The sequence below is a fragment of the Saccostrea echinata genome, unplaced genomic scaffold (assembly GCF_033153115.1).
Source record: "Saccostrea echinata isolate AGI-Se365-2 ecotype Australia unplaced genomic scaffold, CSIRO_AGI_Sech_v1 ptg000005l, whole genome shotgun sequence".
NCBI lineage: Eukaryota > Metazoa > Mollusca > Bivalvia > Ostreida > Ostreidae > Saccostrea > Saccostrea echinata.
Genome location: NW_026889754.1, coordinates 14,009,965 through 14,032,166, shown reverse-complemented (window position 1 = coordinate 14,032,166; position 22,202 = coordinate 14,009,965). Strand labels below are relative to the sequence as shown.

General features: G+C 33.5%; 1 protein-coding gene across 1 annotated transcript; it reads left to right on the top strand.

The window, feature by feature from the left end:
- The first annotated feature begins 12,729 nt into the window (after positions 1 to 12,729).
- LOC133179685 (uncharacterized) lies at positions 12,730 to 19,727 on the top strand. The gene is made up of 5 exons (XM_061314381.1): positions 12,730 to 12,893; positions 13,319 to 13,453; positions 14,027 to 14,211; positions 15,085 to 15,191; positions 18,828 to 19,727. Exons 1-5 carry the CDS (start codon positions 12,778 to 12,780, stop codon positions 19,725 to 19,727), a joined length of 1,443 nt encoding a protein of 480 aa, XP_061170365.1. The 5' UTR covers positions 12,730 to 12,777.
- Positions 19,728 to 22,202: the final 2,475 nt, after the last annotated feature.

The following is a 22,202-nucleotide window of genomic DNA, read 5'->3' as shown; positions in this document are numbered from 1 at the left end:
TTTTTAAGGCTTCTGATACTGATTTTTTATGTGACTGTCAAAAACGAAGTCGCAGATGGACGCTAAACAGAGAAAAAGTTTGGAATGACCTTAACAAACGATATTTGTCTTTTTTTCCTCCCTGAAATATTTATGAAATTCATTTAATTTTCTCTCCCACATCTCGCCTTAAAGGGTTTCAATCTCATTCATTAATACCTGAATAAACTGTCATTTATCTATTTCTGTTCAATGCATTTAATCAAATTAAAAGGAACAAACGATGAAGATTTTACTCTTGTATACGTCACTTTATTTTATTATTAAGCCAATGAAATACAAAAAATATTAATAATTGAATTAGAGATCACTATTTCTTTTCACACATTTCCAATCACGAAAATTCAAAACATCATAAAAGTCTTCAGTTAATCACTCTCTCTTTTACAAAAACTTAAAATTCCTAAAAGTCTTAAATTTATGCAACTAGTGCCAGCTTCCGTAAGAACTCTGCAACCTTGGAGTTCCCCCTCCAAGGACGCCATTTTTTCCTCAAATGCTGTCATCCGGCGCTCCATTTCCATTTCCTGCTGCATGATCTAAAATGATAAATTTTACTGTTAAACAAAAATTATAAAATATTAATGATTATAATATTAATAGAATTTTCTTCGGTTCATGTCATACTATATTCTGTTAGGGCAAATATCTAATATCCAGGGGAAATGATATTATGATGAATGAAATGATCCCATTCTTAAGATTACGATTACAGCAATCCTTTTCCGACAAGCTGGAAAAAAACCCACATCGAATGCATTTACATCACCTGATGTTAAAATTTTAATCAATATGAAGTCGCTTCCTGTTTATTAAACTATTGGAAAGCAGAGTTGATTGTTCCATCAGTAATATATTTTTGATAATACCTTCACATTCATTCGTGAAGTTGAGCTGAATACCCTACAGCTAAAGGTGTCCTTACATTTATTTCAATGTTTACGAGGGGGATCGTTCACGCTCATGTTACAATGTCGGGGTTGTTTTTTCGTTTATAGGGAGGGGGGGGGGAGATTGTGATTACAGAATTGGAGAGGGGGTATATAACCAGGGAAGTAAAGGGAGGATCTTTCCGGTAGTCATAAAGGGGAACAGGTTGAGAAGTTGTGATTATGATACTGAGGAAAGATCGATTTCCGAGCAGAATCAGTTGAGATCTAACAAAATTAACCCCGCAAAGGAAATCATGTATGTAATGATGCAATAAATACTTATGACTAATGATATGAATCATATTAATAAGAAAAGTATACGGAGTCTTGTTCAGTTCATCCCACTTATTTCAGATGGTTAAAAATTATGAAGCCATTTTGTTCCATATGCAACGAATCGTTTAATAGTGTTTCTAATTACAATCGACATCATAGAGTTGTACATGAAGAAACAAATAGCTTTCGCTGTGATATCTAGTGATGGGACATCGGTTAATTGTCATAATCGATCATCGGTTAGAATCGGTTACTGCTTCCGATGCGATTTTGCAGATTATAATCGGATGTCATAGTTTTGTATATAAAAAGCAGACTATTACAATTATTTCATATTATTTGTTTAACATGAATATATAATATATATAAAATATTATTTTCTTTGTTGTTTTGCTTCTTTTACACTTTCTATATGTGCACCTTTCGGCTCTTAATCACGTCTGCTTCGTGCTAGTTGGCTAGTATCAGATGCAGACGCCATTTCCTTTCATTAAGAAGAAATAAAATTTTAAACCAGAAATGGATAATTCCGGAATGTATTGAATTAGAAATACCTTTCTGATGATCGAGTATTAAAAATTATAATCGATCATCGGAATCCTCAGCATTTTTTCGTCGATAATCGATGTTTTCTGATTATCGGTACAACACTAGTGATATCTGTGAAAAAGTACTGAATCGAAAAGACAATTATGATCGACATGTTAGATTGTGCAAAGCAGAATTTAAATGTTTGTACTGTGGCTACACTTTTAATTTTTCATCTCGTCGCAGACTACATGTCTACATTTAAATATATGCGACTTTTTGCAGCCTAATTTGGTTATGAAGGATACATTTTAATTACCTTTTTTTGCCAAGAAAAGTCAACGTTCTTTCCATAGTTTTATCTGATTTCCTCACCAGCTTTTATGTCTTTAACAGCAAAAATGCAGAGATGGGGCTCTGCAAATCCCTCATGAAGCACCTTTATATTAGCATTTGGACTTGTATGGTCATCATTTATCAGTCTTACCATGGAACCATCATCTTCCAAGGCATCAATCTTGAGAGAGAAAACTTGCATATACACACTAAGTAACACCGAGTTCAATACCCATATTTAATATTTATCCTACTGGAAAATGTGTATGTGGTAAGAATTAAGTTTTTGTCCCCAGCTGAAAGTGGGAGATATTAATTTCGGTCTCTTTGTCCGTCCTCCGTAATTCTCTCTGTCTGTAACACTTCCATTTCCAACCAATATGTCGAGAAGCCTTTGAGCTTTTGCAATGAAATTTTACACAACTCACTATGGCCTAAGGAAGACCCTATTTATTTTGAGGTCAAAGATCAAGGTCATAAATTCATACATTCTGTGAGTGTATAACTTTCATTTCCGGGCGATATCTCAAGAAGCTTTTGAGTTTTTGCAATTAAATTTTATTCCCTAACTCCCTATGGCCCCGCCCGCCATTCTTAAAGTGCCCCCCCCTCAACAACCCTAGATCCATGCATGCTCTTTTTTCACTAAGCGGGGGACACGGATTCTCTGAATTAGCTTATTTATATATCAATGAATTTCATGTTTCAAGGACAGGATTTTTTAAAATCAATTAACAGAATTATTTCAAACATGAGATATCGATACAATGACCTTGTCAGCAAATACAATTTATCATTGAGTCAAATGCTGACTGACGTTTTTCAAACTAATTGTTAGGCCATTATTAACACACTGAATTGTCGTCGGATTTTTCCGTTATTTCCCGATCATGACAAGGAGCACACGGGGGTGTGACCGGTCGTCAGGGGATGCTCACTCCTCCATGGCACCTGATCCCACCTCCGATGTGTAGAGGTCCGTGTTTGCTCTGCTCCTATTTTGTATTGTTTAATGGACTCTCGAGTTTGAATACTGATCGTTATCTCCACATATTATGCAGGGTGTGCTTAATACAGGAATTTTCAAATTAGGAAATAAAGGGGTGGGGGTAGGGACACTTATACCAAAGTCTTATTCTGACATTTCAAGCATTAACTTTGGAAATTAGCATGATGAGTGAAAAATAGCTGTTTTCCAATTAGAAAAAAAAACCCACTTCCTGTCACATGTCTATGACCCAAGAATACTGTGCTACATATACATATCCAAGAGTCTTAAGCCCAACAGCAATATATATATTTCAAGACCCAACATTTTCATTATTTACTTTTGAGAAGAAAAGTCTTCAACAGTCCTCAACATTAACTGATATATCCACCTTGTCCATCCATCAAGTTGCAAACCCAATGTTACTTGTCAGAATTCCTAATTAACTTGTCCAACTCTGAACATATATAAAGAATTTCGCAGAACTATAATATATAGATAATATTAATTAACAGTGATTTGTAAATCAAAACAACTGGGGAATAAAGTCATCTCAATTGCTATTTGTGACCATTTAATGCTGATTTAACTGTCGCAATCTATCAAAAAGTGGAGCCGGTAAAACAGATGTGCAATTCCCATTTAAATCCAGTTTAAATGCTCATTTAACTGCTTAAAAATCAGTGCATTAGCCAATCAAAATGCATTTTACTAATGGCAAATGCAGTATCACTGTCTGTAGCTTAATCTATTAACAATATCTAGTGAAGAGAGACTGAACCCTGATGGCAGCATTTTTAAACTATGACAGTGGTTAAAAATTATTTGGGGTAATAATTTAAAAAAAAATCATATTCACAATATTCTCTAAAGGTATTAAGGTAAAAAGATTTTCTTGCCGATCAGACAAGTGTGCTTGGAGATTGACATGTCTGATCACAAAATGAACTGTACACAGGCAATTGTGAGACATGCACCAGATATTAGGGCTAGTGGTCTCCCTGATCTTCAAAACTTCTTTCTAAATTGCTTTGAAAGAGAAGTGAAGTGTCCCTACATTTTGGGCCTAGGTTAGTCCCTGACAGTATTCTTAAAATAGTGTGAATTTCAATTTTGCAGAAGGGCACTATTAAGCGTAGAATCCCCTCACAAGAGCACATTGATCCTCATGTAAATCACTACTTCTGTTGCACATGGACAAACTTTCTTACACAAATTACTATATCCCTTCGACTTTGTTGCGAAGAAAAATTACATATGTTTTGAAAAAACAAGTGTTAAAGGAAAATTTATAAGAGTGCACATTAACGACATTCATATTTTTTTTAATTTATAAGAGTGCACATTAACGACATTCATATTTTTTTTACAGTCTATAGGACAGATTGTCAGCGATTTACTGTCTCAAAAAAAAACAACAACAACTCTGCATCTATATTGACCTACTAGTACACAACTGACTAACCAGTCTGTGGTCTTCTTGTGAAAACTCAAACTTGTAAACACTCTCCTTTGGTTCTTCTATGCATAATTTGCCCCTGTATTCTGCAATAAAATCACCTTTGCTTAGAGGATTTTCTGTTACAACTCCCCCGTCTGCAAAAAATACAGAATTCGAACATCTGAGATTAACAAACATTTCAGAATCTTAGAAGCAGCTGGTGATTATTTTCATATCTAAATAGAAGTGAAACAACTCACTACTGTATCAATTCACCGCGTCTTTAGTTTCAGTAGTGTTAAATCCAAAGCAAATGAACAAGTATTTTTTTAAATGTTTAAATTATGTGAAAAATAAATGTGTTTATGTACCTAGGGGCAACTGGGGCAGAATATCAACACTTTATTAGCCAGATTTTTATTCAATAAAGTGAAGAATACCTCTCACAGAAAAAAATAATTAATAGAAACCAGGAGCAACCCATGTGCATGAAAACTTACAAATACATAATTACATGTACTTACGTATCTCATCACTAATCCAAACATTTTTAAGGAATTCTAAATCCCTTTTTCTTTCAATACATTCTTTGGCCACCATCAGAGGCTTTTTAAGTATGTTTCTTCTGAAAGCAGAAGAAAAAAGTGTAGATTGATCAGCTGATGCGCTTGTAGGGCTGCACAATAACAGCTGAATAATACGGATATTCTGGTGTATTGCAGCTCATTGACAAAAAATATCGCATTGCGATTCATTTTTTGAGTACCGATATACCTGCAAATTAAATGCTTAGACTGGGATTTCTATAATAAATAAAAAGTTATAAAAGATATCAGAAATGTTTGCAATCCTGCCAAACAGTACGACAAAAGCTGTAGTATGGTTGCATTTTGGTGCATCACTGTTAAATCAACAAAATCTTTTTGGGGGTTATTTATCCTACTAATCAGTCAGGGGTGAGACTGAAATCCATCATATTGAAAAATTTTCTTGACAAACAACTGAAACCAAAATAAAGTAGTGCGCCCTGTAAAACACAAGAGATAATTAAGTGCGCCCAGACCTACCAATTTGATAACAAATGAAATATGGTCATGCATATTTAATGTCTCTATATTTTAAAATAAATTCCAAATAGTTATGACTGCTTTTCATCATTATTATAAAAAATGATGAATTTTAGTAATTTTAAGAATCAATTTTATGACTAGAAATCATTTTTTAAAAATGATGAACTTCAGTCTCACCCCCAGACTGGTAATGTACATTTTGCATATAAATGGAAATAAATATAATATGGAAAAAAAAAAGAAAATATTTCAGTGAATATCGCAATATAGTTTCAAATATCGCCAGGGATTTCCCACTACCCCGTGTAAGGCCGAATATGGGCCCCATCCAAATTGGAAAACCCCTCCCTTTTTCCCAAAAATGAACTACATGTTCAATTTTTGAATGCACAAAAACTTGACAAATTAACTTGATCAAAATTCATGTAAAACAAACATGGTCAGGTATGGCAATTTGAATGAAATGAACAATATTTTAAGAAAGTTCGGTAAAACATCATTATAAAATATCTGTTCTCTAATTTATAGTTCTGAATAATTAAGTAAAAGATCAATTTTATTCATCATAAATGTTTATCTCTTGAAAAACTTAATGCAATAAAATTTCCAAATAAGAGTAGAGATAAAATTTCGTTAAATTCCCAATTCTAATTGCTTGTGACCCATTCCCAAAACGAAGTGGAAAACCTATATCTCGATACGAAATTTCCAGCCTTATGTACATGATGTATGATGTAGGCAAATATGTTGATGTTAAGATGGGTCATATAGGTACTACAATCGATTTTACAAAGAATAGAGAATACAACCTTTACACATTTTAAATCCAAGTCTTGGCAGAGGAATTTCGAACTTCCATGCTATAAAAGTAGCTTAAGCATTATGGTTTTCAAATATTGATCAATCTTTGATAGTGCTCATATTTATATCACAAAGTTAATTCCATTGGACCCTATTAAAGCTGTGTAATTGGAAAAATGTATAAGTACCTCTGCATCGTTGTTGCAACCACTTCGTGGGTCCTTCCGGTTTGAACTTCGGCGAATCTCGAATCATTCCGCATCTAATTTCGCGCCACTATCACGCAACTTCTGATTGGACAATGACAGTATGTGTACTTCACGGGAAATTTAGGCCCAACAATTCAGGTTACAGAAAAACAGTTTATATGAAACATTTTTCTGAATTGTAAGGAAATAGAACAACAATTAATTGTTGGGTCTATAATTGTTAGGTCGATGACCCGACAGCTCAAAAAAGACCCGACAATTTAAAAAAGACCCAACAACAAGCTCTTAAATTTGCAATTGGCCAGACAATTGACCAAGTAGAAAACTACACATATATATATTTCAACATTCATTCAGTAAGTTTTAGTGTTGTAGATCATTATTTCCAAGGCAAAATGAATATACACAAGAATTGATGGTCACAATGGTGCTATATTTGTACTTAGAATCTCAAAAAAAGGAAAAATGAATTTCTGCAATTTTGCCAAGGTAATCCTTGCACGAACAACAAAAGATTAAAATAAAAAAAAAAATAACACCAGAACCCCTGACCCTGGGGCCATGAAATTCAATTTTGGAAGAGGCACTCTTGCTCAGCATAACTATGTACTTAATTAGTTTGTTTAATACCCAGGACCAAAGAAGAAGATTTTCAAAGAAATAATGCATTTTCACTACATAATAAATAAGAGCCCCACCCTAACACCAGAACCCCTGACCCTGGGGCCATGAAATTCACAATTTTGGAAGAGGCACTTTGTTCATCATAACTATGTACTTAGTTTATTTCATACCCATGAGCAGAGAAGAAGATTTTCAAAGAAATAATGCACTTTTACTATATGATCTATATAGCCCCACCCTAGCCCCAGAACCCCTAACTCTGGGGCCATGAATTTCACAATTTTGGTAGAGGGCTCAATGCTTATTACAATCATGTCAACAGTTTGACTGCTTGATGTTCACGAGTAAAGAAGAAGATTTTTAAAGATTGCATTAATTTTAGTGTTTTTTTTGCCCCTCCCTCAGGCCCCAGGGGGGGGGGCAGGGACCCTGAAATTAACAAATTTTGTCCCTCTTCACCCATAGATGCTATATGCCAAATTTGGTTGAAATTGGTTGAGCGGTTTCAGAGAAGAAGCTGAAAATGTTCAAATGTTAACGCACGCCGACGGACGAAAACGGATAGCAATAGGTCACCTGAGTAAACTCAGGTGACCTAAAAATTGACTTGAACGGACAAATAAGTAGGTTTTATGGAATTGCTTCATATTTTTATGCCCCCGGATCGAAAGATCCCGGGGGTATATTGTTTTTGTCCTGTCTGTCTGTTTGTCTGTTTATCTGTTTGTCTGTTTATCCGTTTGTCTGTTTGTCTGTCTGTCTGTTGTCAACTTTAACCTTGCCCATAACTTTTGATTGGTTGGAGCTATGACTTTCATATTTCACATGTGTATTCCTTGTGACAAGACCTTTCTTTGGGTACCATCATATTTGACCTTTTGACCTTGACCTTGGAGTTTGACCTACTTTGGCAAAATTTTATGAGACTTTAACCTTGGCCATAACTTCTGAACAGTTGGTGCTTGGGGTTTCAAACTTCACATGTAAATTCTTTGTGACAAGGCCTTCCTTTGGATACCAACAACTTTGACCTTTTTACCTTGACCTTGGAGTTTGACCTACTTTTGAAAAACTTTAACCTTGGCCATAACTTTTGAACAGTTGGTGCTTAGGGTTTCAAACTTCACATGTGTATTCCTTGTGACAAGACCTTCCTCTGGATATCAACCACTTTGACCCTTTGACCTTGACCTAGGAGTTTGACCTACTTTTGAAAAACTTTAACCTTGGCCATAACTTTTGAATGGTTGGAGCTAGGGCTTTCATACTTCACATATGTAATCCTTGCGACAAGACCTTCCTTTGGATATCAACCACCACTTTGACCTTATGACCTTGACCTAGGAGTTTGACCTACTTTTGAAAAACTTTAACCTTGGCCATAACTTTTGAATGGTTGATGCTAGGGCTTTCATACTTCACATATGTAATCCTTGTGACAAGACCTTCCTTTGTGTACCAACCACTTTGACCCTTTGATCTTGACCTAGAAGTTTGACTTACTTTTGAAAAACTTTAAACTTGGCCATAACTTTTAAATGGTTGGTGCTAGGGCTTTCATACTTCACAAATGTAATCCTTGTGACAAGATCTTCCTTTGGACACCAACCACTTTGACCTTGACCTTGACGTTTGACTTTTATTTAAAAACTTTAACCTTCGCCATAACTTTTGAACAGTTGTATCTAGGTCTTTCAAATTTCACAGGTGTATTCCTCGAGACAAGACCTTTCTTTGGGTATCAACATTTCTTATCTTTTGGCCTGGATTTTGAGTTGCATTTGAAGAAACTTTAACCTTCGCCATAAGCTGCCATACGGGGGCATCAGTGTTTCACAAACACATCTTGTTTTCATATAAAAACTTTTCAAACCAGAATTGAATAAATAATGTAAAATAACAATCAAAAAGCCATTTTTTTTTCACATATACAAGAGAAGATAATCAAGGTCTAGATTTAATCATTTATACCCCTTTTACCATTTTGAAGCATAAAAAACTTTAATTTCTTGTGATTTTGTATTTTAGAAAGTCTTTTAAGGTGTAATGATATGTTACTAATAAAAATTATGAAACTTTTTAATCCGATTGTCTATTCTATTGCCGCTTCATGATTTTAAACTAGAATGCATGTGCAATATGATGATATAAGTGAAAAAAATGTTATAAGTAGTTGAATTTTTCCAAAAATTTTATGTTTGGTGGTCTTTTTTATTAATTCACCCAGTGGTGAGCTCTGTCCACAGATCCTGATCATTTTCACAGCATTTCGTCTCCCAGTTCTCATAGATAGTGATGTCTTTGTAGAGGTCATTGTTTTCTCTCAAGCAATTCAATGCATCTTTGATGTAGTTTGGTCTAATGTACTCAAATTTTGCATGTTTTTGCACACAATTTTCCTCTTTAATAGGGGATAACAAAAGCTTCATTTGATATCTTGGCAATTTTCTTCATTCACAGGGACATTTAAAACTGCACCTTTTATGCCACTCTGTTTCCCCTTTGGTAATGCTAGCATTTTCATGAATGGGTAACTGCGAGAAATTAATTTTCTTTCTAGAGATGTTAATTTTGCTAGTTCTTCAGGTATGTCAGAAACTTCCATATCATTATAAACAGCCTGGGGGGGGGGGGGGGGATTTGTTTTTTTTTTAACATATCTAGCACAAGACTGACAAATCCATTGAAATCCCAAGGCAAATATTCTTCCTGTTATGCAATTGTTTAGAACTTCTTCTGAGGAATATTTGAAAGTTTCTGCTCCAACATGTGTTACACTTCTTATATAACGCATTTTTCTACATGTGTAAAAATACTCTGGGTACTGTTGGATGTCTTTTGAAAATCTTTGTATTACTGATCTTCATTCTGTAATGTTCTAAAATCCTGTTTTCTTTGCTTACACCGTTCACGGTAGCTTAGTCGGTAGAGCGCTCGCTCCGTGATCGGGAGGTCGTGAGTTCGAATCTCGGCCGCGACTGACGTAAGTCGATAAAAAATAAGTAGCAACTGTTCCTTCGCCATGCGCTCGGCACTTTGAAGTGAAAGTTGCTGGTCCTTCGAAGAGAGCTTAAAAACCGAGGCCCCGTGTCACGGCAGGCGTTGGTATGATAAAGTTCCCTCACTGCTCAATGGCCCTGAGTGCCGAGTAAAGGTCAATGAAGCCCTTCACCGGTATATGTTGACGTATCTATATGAATGAAAAATTCTCGAATGGGACGTAAAACAACATACAATCAATCTTTTGCTTTCTTTTAGATTAGTTTGGCTGTTTTTCTTCAGGTGTTCTGTCACTTCTTTTTTCTTCATTGATTCAATTTCATAAAGTGTTTTCATTTCTTCTTCTGTAAGACTGTAGTTTTTCCTTCTTACGTTTTCTATCAGAGAAACCAAGTCCTGACTTTTGCTCTTGAGATAAATTGGAACGCTTCTCTTCTTATTCCTGTCGGTCCATTTCATTAAATCCTCTTTTTTGTTCCTCTGTAAGACTTTGTAGTTTCCCCTTCTTATGTGTTCTTTCAGAAGCGTAATTTTTTTATTTCTGCTCATCAGATACATTGGAACGCTTCTTCCTGTTTCAGTCGGTCTCTTTCATTAAATTCTCTTTTATTCTTCTGTAAGACTTTGTAGTTTTTCCTTCTTGCGTTTTCTGTCAGAGGCACAAGTTCTGACTTTGCTCTTCAGATACATTGGAACGCTTCTCTTCCTTTTTCAGTCGGTCTCTCTTATTGAATTCTCTTTTTGTTCTTCTATAAGACTTTGTAGTTTTTCCTACCTACGTTTTCTGTCAAAAAAAGTTCTGACTTTTGCTCTTCAGATAAATTGGAACGCTTTTCTGCCTTTTTCAGTCAGTCTCTTATCATTAATTCCTCTGTTTTGTTCTTCTGTAAGAAGATGTAGTTTTTCCTTTTTACGTTCTCTGTCAGAGAAACAAAGTTTTGGCTTTTGCTCTTCAGATAAATTGGAACGCTCTCTTCCTTTCTCAGTCGGTCTTTCTCATTAAATCCTCTTTTTTGCTCTTCTGTAAGACTTTGTAGCTTTTTCTCTTTTTACGTTTTCTGTCAGAGGCACAAATTTCTGACTTTTGCTCTTCAGATAAATTGGAACGCTTCTCTTCCTTTTTCAATCGGTCTCTCTCATTAAATTCTCTTTCTTGCTCTTCTTTAAGACTTTGTACTTTTTCCTTCTTAAGTTTTCTGTCAGAGAAACGAATTTCTAGTTTTTAGCTCACCTAAGCCAAAGGCTCAAGTGAGCTTATCTGATCAAAATTTGTCCGTTGTCTGTCGTCGTCGTTAATTTTTCACAATTTAATCTTCTTCTCCCGAACCACTAGGCCAATTTCAACCAAACTTGACACAGACTATCCTTGGGTAAAGGGGATTCAAGTTTGTTCAAATGATGGGCCACGCCCTCTTCCAAGGGGAGATAATTATATAGAAGTGAAAAATGAATGGCATCTTTTAAAAATCTTCTTCTCAAGAACCAATGAGCCAGGAAAGGTGAAACTCAATTGGAATCATCGTCAGGTAGTGTAGATTCAAGTTTATTCAAAATAATGAACCCCGGGTGTAGGGTGGGGCCACAATGGACAATCAAATGTTTACAAAGGAATATATAGGAAAAATCTTCTTCTCAAGGACAGAAAAGCCATGATTGGTCATATTTATGTGAAAGCAACCTCAGGTGGTGTAGATTCAAGTTTGTTCAAATGATGACCCCTGGGGGTAGGGTGGGATTTTAGTACACAATGTGCACTTTGCCTTCCCTGATGAACTTATCTTTATAATTCATTCAGATATCGACACTCCTTTGAAATTTCCATTGCTTGATATCACTGGAACACACGAGTTCAACCAGTCCCATCGAAATTTCTTTTTAACATCTTTGTCAATGCTGGAAACGTCTTTACTTCTGTCCACTCTCTCCATAGTTTTCATCCAGACTTATTCGATAATGCGCTTTACACCTCGCAGTAATTGGCTTCTTGTAAAACGATTTAAAGACCGAGACAAGTTATCTACACCGGAATATGGTAAAATTAGATCCCATACGTTCTCACACACAAGAAAAACATATTACATTCAAATGTTTTGCTGTTGATATATATTAAATACATCATCTATGTTATTTACAATACTGATCATTATCAAGATGACGATCTTAAAAGATTTAGTACCTGTAACCTGTGTGCCAAGTTATATTGGAATCGGACCAAAACTGTAGGAGAAGTAGCATTTGAAAATATGTCAAAGAAATTTCTATTTTTAGTAACCATGACGACACCGTTCATCGGAATTAAAAACCGATACACAGAATTGTGTATTTAGTGTAGTCTACTATTGTGCCAAGTTATGTTGAAATCAAACCAAAATTGTAGGAGGAGTAGCATTTTAAAAAAAATATTTCAAAGACATTTCTATTTTTAGTAACCGTTCATCGAAATCAGAAACCGATACACAGAAGGAATAATAGGCTCCGTAAGTCTCGTTTACTTTCACTTTCGTTTTGCGACTTCCGGGCAGTTCTACACAAGATGCCATACTGTTTTGCGTTCGGTTGTACGCACATTACTGGGGGGAAACAGCACTGCAGTTTGTATAGGTTTCCCACCGACCCCAAGAAAAGAAAGAAGTGGATTGAAAGATGTCGGTAGGTGCATATTTATACCTTTGCAGCGTATAATTTTAACGAACAGTTGCGATATAATACGCAGATTAGCATCTCCCTACACACCCGTGTCTTTACCTGTTTACGTCCATCGTATTAAGTAGTAGTATTAAAAATAAATAGACTAGAAATATAAGGTATATGGCCTACTCGGTACTGAATAAAAAGAATTCACACAGATATATATGAGAAAGAGAGAGAGAAATACAGAATAATTAGATCTTCAGACCTTTGAACTGTTGAAGAAAATGTAAACAAACCTGATCCAAGTTATTCCAGTTATTTATGGCCAAAGCCTGTTAAAACTGTTACTTACAGATATTTTATAAATATCAATTTTATATCTTAAATATAAATAAAAGGGGGAAAGATAAAAGGAAAATCACCATAGATTTATTTATCTTCAGGCGAGCAGACAGAGAATATACAGAGAATGATAGACTCTGTAGTTGTCATTTTGTGGAGGGAAGGAAAGAAAATGGGCCAACAATTTTTTCTTTCAACAAGACCTTCAACTTTCCTGAAGTACCTACTCCAAAGAGGTAATATTGTATGTATTTATTTTATGTTTTGAAGCATCATTGAGAAATCAGAATTTTATTGAATTATTTGAATACCTGTACTCATATTTAAATGCCCCATAGAATAGTGACAGAATACATCAGACAACTATACTGATAAATATGATAAAAATTCAATGAAATATGTGCTATAAATGTAGATTGGGAGATGTACTCAAAACAAGTCATAGACAGATATTCCCCTGTATTTATTGCATGGGGAATACAATGTAATATTAAATAAAATCTTAAAGAACAGTAATACATTATTAAGCATTATTAAGCTCAAAAGTCCAACCAAACAATACAAACTTATATTGTGAGCAGAACAAACAAGGCTTTTTGAGAACATTGGACCTTATCAAAATTTCTGTCATCAAGAAGTGTTAAATTATGGGATACAGTACATGTACATGTATTTATTGTAGATATTTGATATGGCAACAAAATTTTAAAACTCATTAAATTGTGTTTCTTATATGCAAGGTCCCAAATACATGTAGATAAAGTTTCTTTTATTTGTTACAAATTTAAACATGTATACAATTTTTATAGGTTAAAAAAATCCAAAGACGATAAAGGTAATGATGGAAACTCTACACTACCAATGATGGCAAGCCATGACCATTACATTGCAGAAAGTCATCTTTACAAACCTCTAGAAACTGACCATTCCTATTTTGTAAAACCAGTAACAACAGATGATACATTTATTCCCATCCAAAGAAAGACCAATTCAGGTAGGAAAAACAATTTCATTCATTAGAGAGGTTGAGATTTCATACATGTACGGGTACGTCTACTAGGGGAATTCCCTTAATTTCTTGCGTATTACGTCATCGGTTTTGGTGTTGATAGTTTTCTACACGTTCCTACAACTTGTAAAAAGGCCTCTACACGTAGGTGTAAACTTGTAGTTTTTATTAAAAAAAAACTAGTCAATTTATGTGTGAAACTGTTATTGTTGTTAAATATTTACAATGTTAAGTTTCATGAACACTTATTTTAACCATGTTTTGTTCACTAAATAAAGTCAAACTAATGTCACAAAACTACTAAATAGTTGAAACAGAGACACAGATTACAGTCTACACATTCATGTTACACGTCATTAAATCTTAACAGACAAATTCCAAAAAAACGTGTACGTGTGTGTCAAAGTTTGTGTACTCGTACGCGTACAAGTTTAAAATCTCAATCTCTCTATTGTATTGAGTGCCGAGTAAAGGTCAAAATTTGAAGCTCTTCACGGATATATGGTGATATCTTTGTATGAATGAAAAATTTTCAAACTGAATGTAAAACAATAATCAATCAATCACTAGTCATATGCTGTACCAAGAACAATTTGGACAGTGGCATTTGATCTGTCTGACTGCCACATTCCTGTTTTGTTTTAAAGTTCTTGAAGACTTAGACATCTACCCATTTGGTGCCATACAATGTTCTGGAACATCTAGGTTTTTTGTCTTAAGGAAGACTTTTAAGTGGGCAGATTACTTAGTTGGTAGAACATCTGAGTAAGTTATTAAGAGGTCCCAGGTTAAAAATTCTGGTCTGTTCACATGTTCCCCTTCACTGAACTGTTATTCACTTTTTTTTTTCATTTGCAGTTGAAAAACTTGAGCAGGAAATTAAAGAACTGGAGGAAGAAATTAAAAAGCTAAAAACACAGACATCCAAAATGACAGTTGGAGATATCCTTAATGACAATGAAAAGGTAATTTTTCTTAAATCAATATTTACTTTAACCCACTATTATATAATTGCGATACTTCAGAATCCATATTTACTTTAACCCGCTATTATATAATTGCAATACTTCAGAATCCATATTTACTTTAACCCACTATTATATAATCGCAATACTTCAGTATCCATATTTACTTTAACCCGCTATTATATAATTGCAATACTTCAGAATCCATATTTACTTTAACCCGCTATTATATAATTGCAATACTTCAGAATCCATATTTACTTTAACCCGCTATTATATAATTGCAATACTTCAGTATCCATATTTACTTTAACCCACTATTTTATTATTGCAATACTTCAGAATCCATATTTACTTTAACCCACTATTATGTAATTGCAATACTTCAGAATCCATATTTACTTTAACCCGCTATTATATAATTGCAATACTTCAGTAGCAATATTTACTTTAACCCACTATTATGTAATTGCAATACTTCAGAATCCATATTTACTTTAACCCGCTATTATATAATTGCAATACTTCAGTAGCAATATTTACTTTAACCCACTATTATGTAATTGCAATACTTCAGTAGCAATATTTACTTTAACCCACTATTATGTAATTGCAATACTTCAGAATCAATATTTACTTTAACCCGCTATTATATAATTGCAATACTTCAGAATCAATATTTACTTTAACCCACTGTTATATAATTGCAATACTTCAGAATCAATATTTACTTTAACCCACTGTTATATAATTGCAATACTTCAGAATCAATATTTACTTTAACCCACTGTTATATAATTGCAATACTTCAGAATCAATATTTACTTTAACCCACTATTATATAATTGCAATACTTCAGTATCAATATTTACTTTAACCCACTGTTATATAATTGCAATACTTCAGAATCAATATTTACTTTAACCCACTGTTATATAATTGCAATACTTCAGAATCAATATTTACTTTAACCCACTGTTATATAATTGCAATACTTCAGAATCAATATTTACTTTAACCCACTATTATATAATTGCAATACTTCAGAATCCATATTTACTTTAACCCACTATTATATAATTGCAATACTTCAGAATCCATATTTACTTTAACCCACTGTTATATAATTGCAATACTTCAGAATCAATATTTACTTTAACCCACTGTTATATAATTGCAATACTTCAGAATCAATATTTACTTTAACCCACTGTTATATAATTGCAATACTTCAGAATCAATATTTACTTTTACCCGCTATTATGTAATTGCAATACTTCAGTGGCAATATTTACTTTAACCCACTATTATGTAATTGCAATACTTCAGAATCCATATTTACTTTAACCCGCTATTATATAATTGCAATACTTCAGTAGCAATATTTACTTTAACCCACTATTATGTAATTGCAATACTTCAGAATCAATATTTACTTTAACCCACTATTATATAATTGCAATACTTCAGAATCCATATTTACTTTAACCCGCTATTATATAATTGCAATACTTCAGAATCCATATTTTCTTTAACCCACTATTATATAATTGCAATACTTCAGAATCCATATTTACTTTAACCCACTATTATATAATTGCAATACTTCAGAATCCATATTTACTTTAACCCACTATTATATAATTGCAATACTTCAGAATCCATATTTACTTTAACCCACTATTATATAATTGCAATACTTCAGAATCCATATTTACTTTAACCCACTATTATATAATTGCAATACTTCAGAATCCATATTTACTTTAACCCACTATTATATAATTGCAATACTTCAGAATCCATATTTACTTTAACCCACTATTATATAATTGCAATACTTCAGAATCCATATTTACTTTAACCCACTATTATATAATTGCAATACTTCAGAATCCATATTTACTTTAACCCGCTATTATATAATTGCAATACTTCAGAATCCATATTTACTTTAACCCGCTATTATATAATTGCAATACTTCAGAATCCATATTTACTTTAACCCACTATTATATAATTGCAATACTTCAGAATCCATATTTACTTTAACCCGCTGTTATATAATTGCAATACTTCAGAATCCATATTTACTTTAACCCGCTATTATATAATTGCAATACTTCAGAATCCATATTTACTTTAACCCACTGTTATATAATTGCAATACTTCAGAATCCATATTTACTTTAACCCACTGTTATATAATTGCAATACTTCAGAATCCATATTTACTTTAACCCACTGTTATATAATTGCAATACTTCAGAATCCATATTTACTTTAACCCACTGTTATATAATTGCAATACTTCAGAATCCATATTTACTTTAACCCGCTATTATATAATTGCAATACTTCAGAATCCATATTTACTTTAACCCACTGTTATATAATTGCAATACTTCAGAATCCATATTTACTTTAACCCACTATTATATAATTGCAATACTTCAGAATCCATATTTACTTTAACCCACTATTATATAATTGCAATACTTCAGAATCCATATTTACTTTAACCCGCTATTATATAATTGCAATACTTCATATGAGACTACTACTGTGTACAACTGAGACAACATTCTATTATTTATTATTATTCTGAATAATTGGTTCATGACAAGAAATATCCGCGAATGAAAGGTCGTGAAACTCATGGATATTTCTCGCTCACGAAAAAAAGTTGATTTACAGTGTAATAAGATGTTTTTAGGTGACCTGAGTCTTAAGTGAAATTTGTTTATCACCACCTGACATAGTCCTTGAGTACCCTTTGCAATTTTAGTTCACCTTTGGCCAAAGGTTCAGGCAAGCTTATGTGATCAGTACTTGTCTTTTGTCAAAGTTGTTGCTATAATTGTAAATTTTCAAAATTCTTTCTTCTTCTCCAGAACAAATAGGTTAATTTCAACCAAACTTGGCATGAAGTATCCTTTGAAAAAGGGTTACTGTATGTGCCTTATTTTCTGTGGGTACTGTGGACTACACAATGACTTGTAGGTGTCAAATGGTAAGAACAAGAATCCATGACTGGACAGAGTATTTAATTTTTTTCAGCAATATAAAAATGAAAGTGAAAACCAAGTCATTTTATTTCATGAGTTCATGGGTCTTTACTTTTACTTTTTTTTCATAAACAATGGGCTAGCTCATTTGTTTTTTGTTTTTTTTTTTTTGGTTCTTTAACATCCCTTAGAGAATTTTTTAATCATAAATGTTCTTGGTCTGTATGCCAACAATAATGATATTTGTTCTTTGCGAGATTTTTTGTGGTAATGCAGGGGCTGACAAATATAAATTTTAGGCACTTGTCCAAGGGCAAGTGCATGGTCAAAATTCACTTGCCCTACATGAATTTTTGTTTGCCCCACCATAAACTAACACTGTATTTATATATATTTAAAAAAAAAATATGAAGACAATTACTGAGTAGATCATGCAAGCCCCTAAGCCCAGCTTTAAATCTGTGACATCCATATTGAATTTATTTTTTTTTTTTTTCAGTCACTTGCCCACGGGCCAGTGGTTGGTAAAATTTCACTTGCCCATCCCTAAAATCCACTAGCCCCGGGCGTCAGGCAATGGGATTTGTCAGCCCCTGAACTGAAGAATTGTTTTTTTTTCTTTTTTCAGATGTTGCTTTACACATCATTTCCAGCAGATGTATTCAACGTAATTGTACAGGTTCTCAGACGAATGGCGCCATTTAATTACTTTGCTGGATGGGAGGTCACCTGCTTCAGCCTTGAGGACCAGCTGCTCATATGTTTAATAAAACTTAGATTAAACTTTAGAGATTTAGACCTTGCCGTTAGATTTGGGACAAGCCGTTCTACAGTATCAAATATTGTGAACACGTTTATTTCTGTCCTTCATGAAATCTTTTTTGATGGTGTATTAAAGGCAGTAGGCATCCCTTCTCAACTAAAATGCAAAGGATCTATGCCGAAATCGTTTGAAGATTTTACATCAGCAAGGATTGCCATGGATGCCACTGAAATTACTCAAGACATTCCATCCAATATGAACAGTCAGTCTCTTACTTACAGCAACTATAAAAGCCGTCATACTGTAAAGGCCGTAACATGTGTTGCTCCAAATGGTGCCCTTGTATTCACATCCGATTTATATCCTGGATCCACCTCAGATGCTGCCATAGTTGAGCACTGCAAAGTTCTTGACCAAATACAGCCTGGAGATCTAATTCTTGCAGATAAAGGATTCAATATTTTTGACAAACTTCCTGCAGGAGTATCATTAAACATCCCACCATTTTTGTCTAGTAAATCTCATTTTACCAGAGAAGAGGCAAAACTGTGCTATAAAATCGGACGCAGTAGAATTCATGTTGAAAGAGCCAATGAAAGAATTAAAAACTATGAAATCCTCAGCCATGTTCCATCTCAGTACAGACATATGACAACAAAAATCTTTCAATTATGCTGCTGTTTAGTTAATCTTCAGGCTCCTCTCCTTAAAGAGATTGCTGACAAATATGAGGTAGGACAGGAGAATGAGTCAGAGATGTGGTAATACAGTAAAATACATTATGCAATGAAATGCAATGTTTTGACATTTATATCATGTTTTATTGTTATCCTCAGAATATTTTCATCTTTATTTCTGTATCTTATAAGTTATAAAAACCAATTGCTATCAATTAATTGATTAAGTCTACGTAAAAACCATTTACAGTTAACCTTGTTATCTCGAATTCAAAGGGACTGAGAAAATACTTCCAGATATCCGAGGATTTGAGATATCCAGGGTAAAATACTTAAGGAATAAACGGTTGGGACTTCAAAATCACTTTCACAAATCCATGGTATTCAAAAATATTGGTGTTCGAGATACCGAAGTTCTAATGTATTTAAATGTACAGATAAAAAATTCAATATTTTATGCAATTTCAACCATATTATGTACGTAATTATCAGATACATGAAATCCAATGATATGCCTTTCTTTTCTTGGTCACTTGAGGATTATCAATATTTACAAACAAAGAATTTTAAAACAGCTTTTGACCTACTCTTTTGTGTTATTATAATTGCAGGAACTTTCAACATATTTTATAACGTATAAGAAAAATACATAAAGAATATAAATATTGTGATTTACAGCCAGTGGTTTACTTCAGTATATTAAAAGTATGCAATTCAATTCAAATTAGACTTCACCATATTGGTATACAATCAAAATGAGAATTTGAATGACAGATAACAGGGGGAAAAAAAAGAAAAAATAGAATATAATGGCTATGTTACCGGGTTCACAAAGTAACAAATATTGTTGGTGTTCCAATCCTTTATATATCCAATATTCAATATTCAACAGTCTGAAATAAACACAGACATTATTTAACACACAACAACACACACACATATAAAATACACAAAGAGAGATAACTCTTCTTGTTTCTTAATACTCACTATTCAATAAATATTTCAGGCATAAAAACTATTTCTCATATTAGTATAATATTGAGATTATTCCTACAAAAACTATAATTAACTGTATATGATTTACTTTCTTTGTATATCGTAATTCTTGTAAACTTCAGTGAATAAAATACGACAGCAGATATTCAAATGTAAGTCACTACTATTAATGAAATAGATACGTTTCCCGTTATGATTCACATAACAATGGAATGTAAATACATAATATACAGACTCACATTACACCTAACATGATACAAACATATACATCACATATCTTACCCAATATATGGTATCAGACCCTTGTTATATATACAGCAATTCAGCTACATGTACATCATATCAAGTGGATCTGAATAATAACAAATATCATAATATACTCTTTACTTATTAATTTATAAAAAAAATGATTCACACATTCACTTTTACTATTCATCAAATGAATGTATTTATAATATTAAAATCAACTGACCTTCTATGGATAAATAAAGTCCAAGATCAATATATCACAAGAACTGAATGACCAAACTGATCATTTCAGACTCAATTTGAAAAATAATAATATTAATAGAAACTTCAAGATAAAAATCACATGACTTAAACTTTCAGCCAACCAAAACAAGAATTCAATGATCCATGAAAAACTGACCAGAACTGGTATGGAAATCCATTTCTGACATATTTAAATAGAATGAGAATAAATTTATGGAAAGCTGTTACTGTAAATGATAAATGTTTTAAATTAAATTTATTTTATAATCTGTTAAAATAAATCAACTCACACACTACTACATACTCCCCCTCGTTCAATAAATGACTTCCATGTCATTTCATGCTAATCATCCTGGTAAATGAAAACATTAAACATGATTTCCCTGAATTACATTTTGAAAAAAATGTTCATATATCAGCAAACATCCATTACGATTTTAAAATGATTTGTAAAATTGCATCGGTAGAATTTGGTGTCTCTTTAATTACACCACTCTTAATTAATTGCACAGCATAATCTGCTTTTTCTCTCCACTCACGATCTTTTGTTATAGAGGATTTCGACACAAATTCACCTGTAGTCATCCACTTTGGCTTTCCTTTCTTTCTGATTGAACGCCTAGGGACTACTTCCTCTTCATCAACTACTTCTGCTGCTTCAACTTCAGTGTCAGCTTTGACTGCAGAATCAATTTCCTCAGCCTCGGCTTCAACTTCAGTGTCAGCTTTGACTGCAGAATCAACTTCCTCAGTCTCAGCTTCATCTTCAGTGTCAGCTTTGACTGCAGAATCAACTTCCTCAGCCTCGGCTTCATCTTCAGTGTCAGCTTTGACTGCAGAATCAACTTCCTCAGCCTCGGCTTCATGTAACTCATCATCATCAATATTCCCTTCATCAACATCTGTAGCACTGTCTTCATCTACAACAGTATCTTCAATACTATCTTCAACAGTGTCGTCCATACTCTTTTCAACACCGGTGTTTTCTGTTTCATCTATCTCACCAATTTCTGTATCTGAAGCGCTTCTTTCTAATTCTGTAACAACATCTTCTGTAGAAAACTGAACATCTTTG

Excerpts from the sequence above, each read along its gene's own strand:
- LOC133179685 (XM_061314381.1), top strand. The coding sequence starts at position 12,778 with ATGCCATACTGTTTTGCGTTCGGTTGTACGCACATTACTGGGGGGAAA. Across the intron at positions 12,894-13,318 it reads AAGTGGATTGAAAGATGTCG|GCGAGCAGACAGAGAATATA; the intron begins GTAGGTGCATAT and ends ATTTATCTTCAG. Across the intron at positions 15,192-18,827 it reads TCCTTAATGACAATGAAAAG|ATGTTGCTTTACACATCATT; the intron begins GTAATTTTTCTT and ends TTCTTTTTTCAG.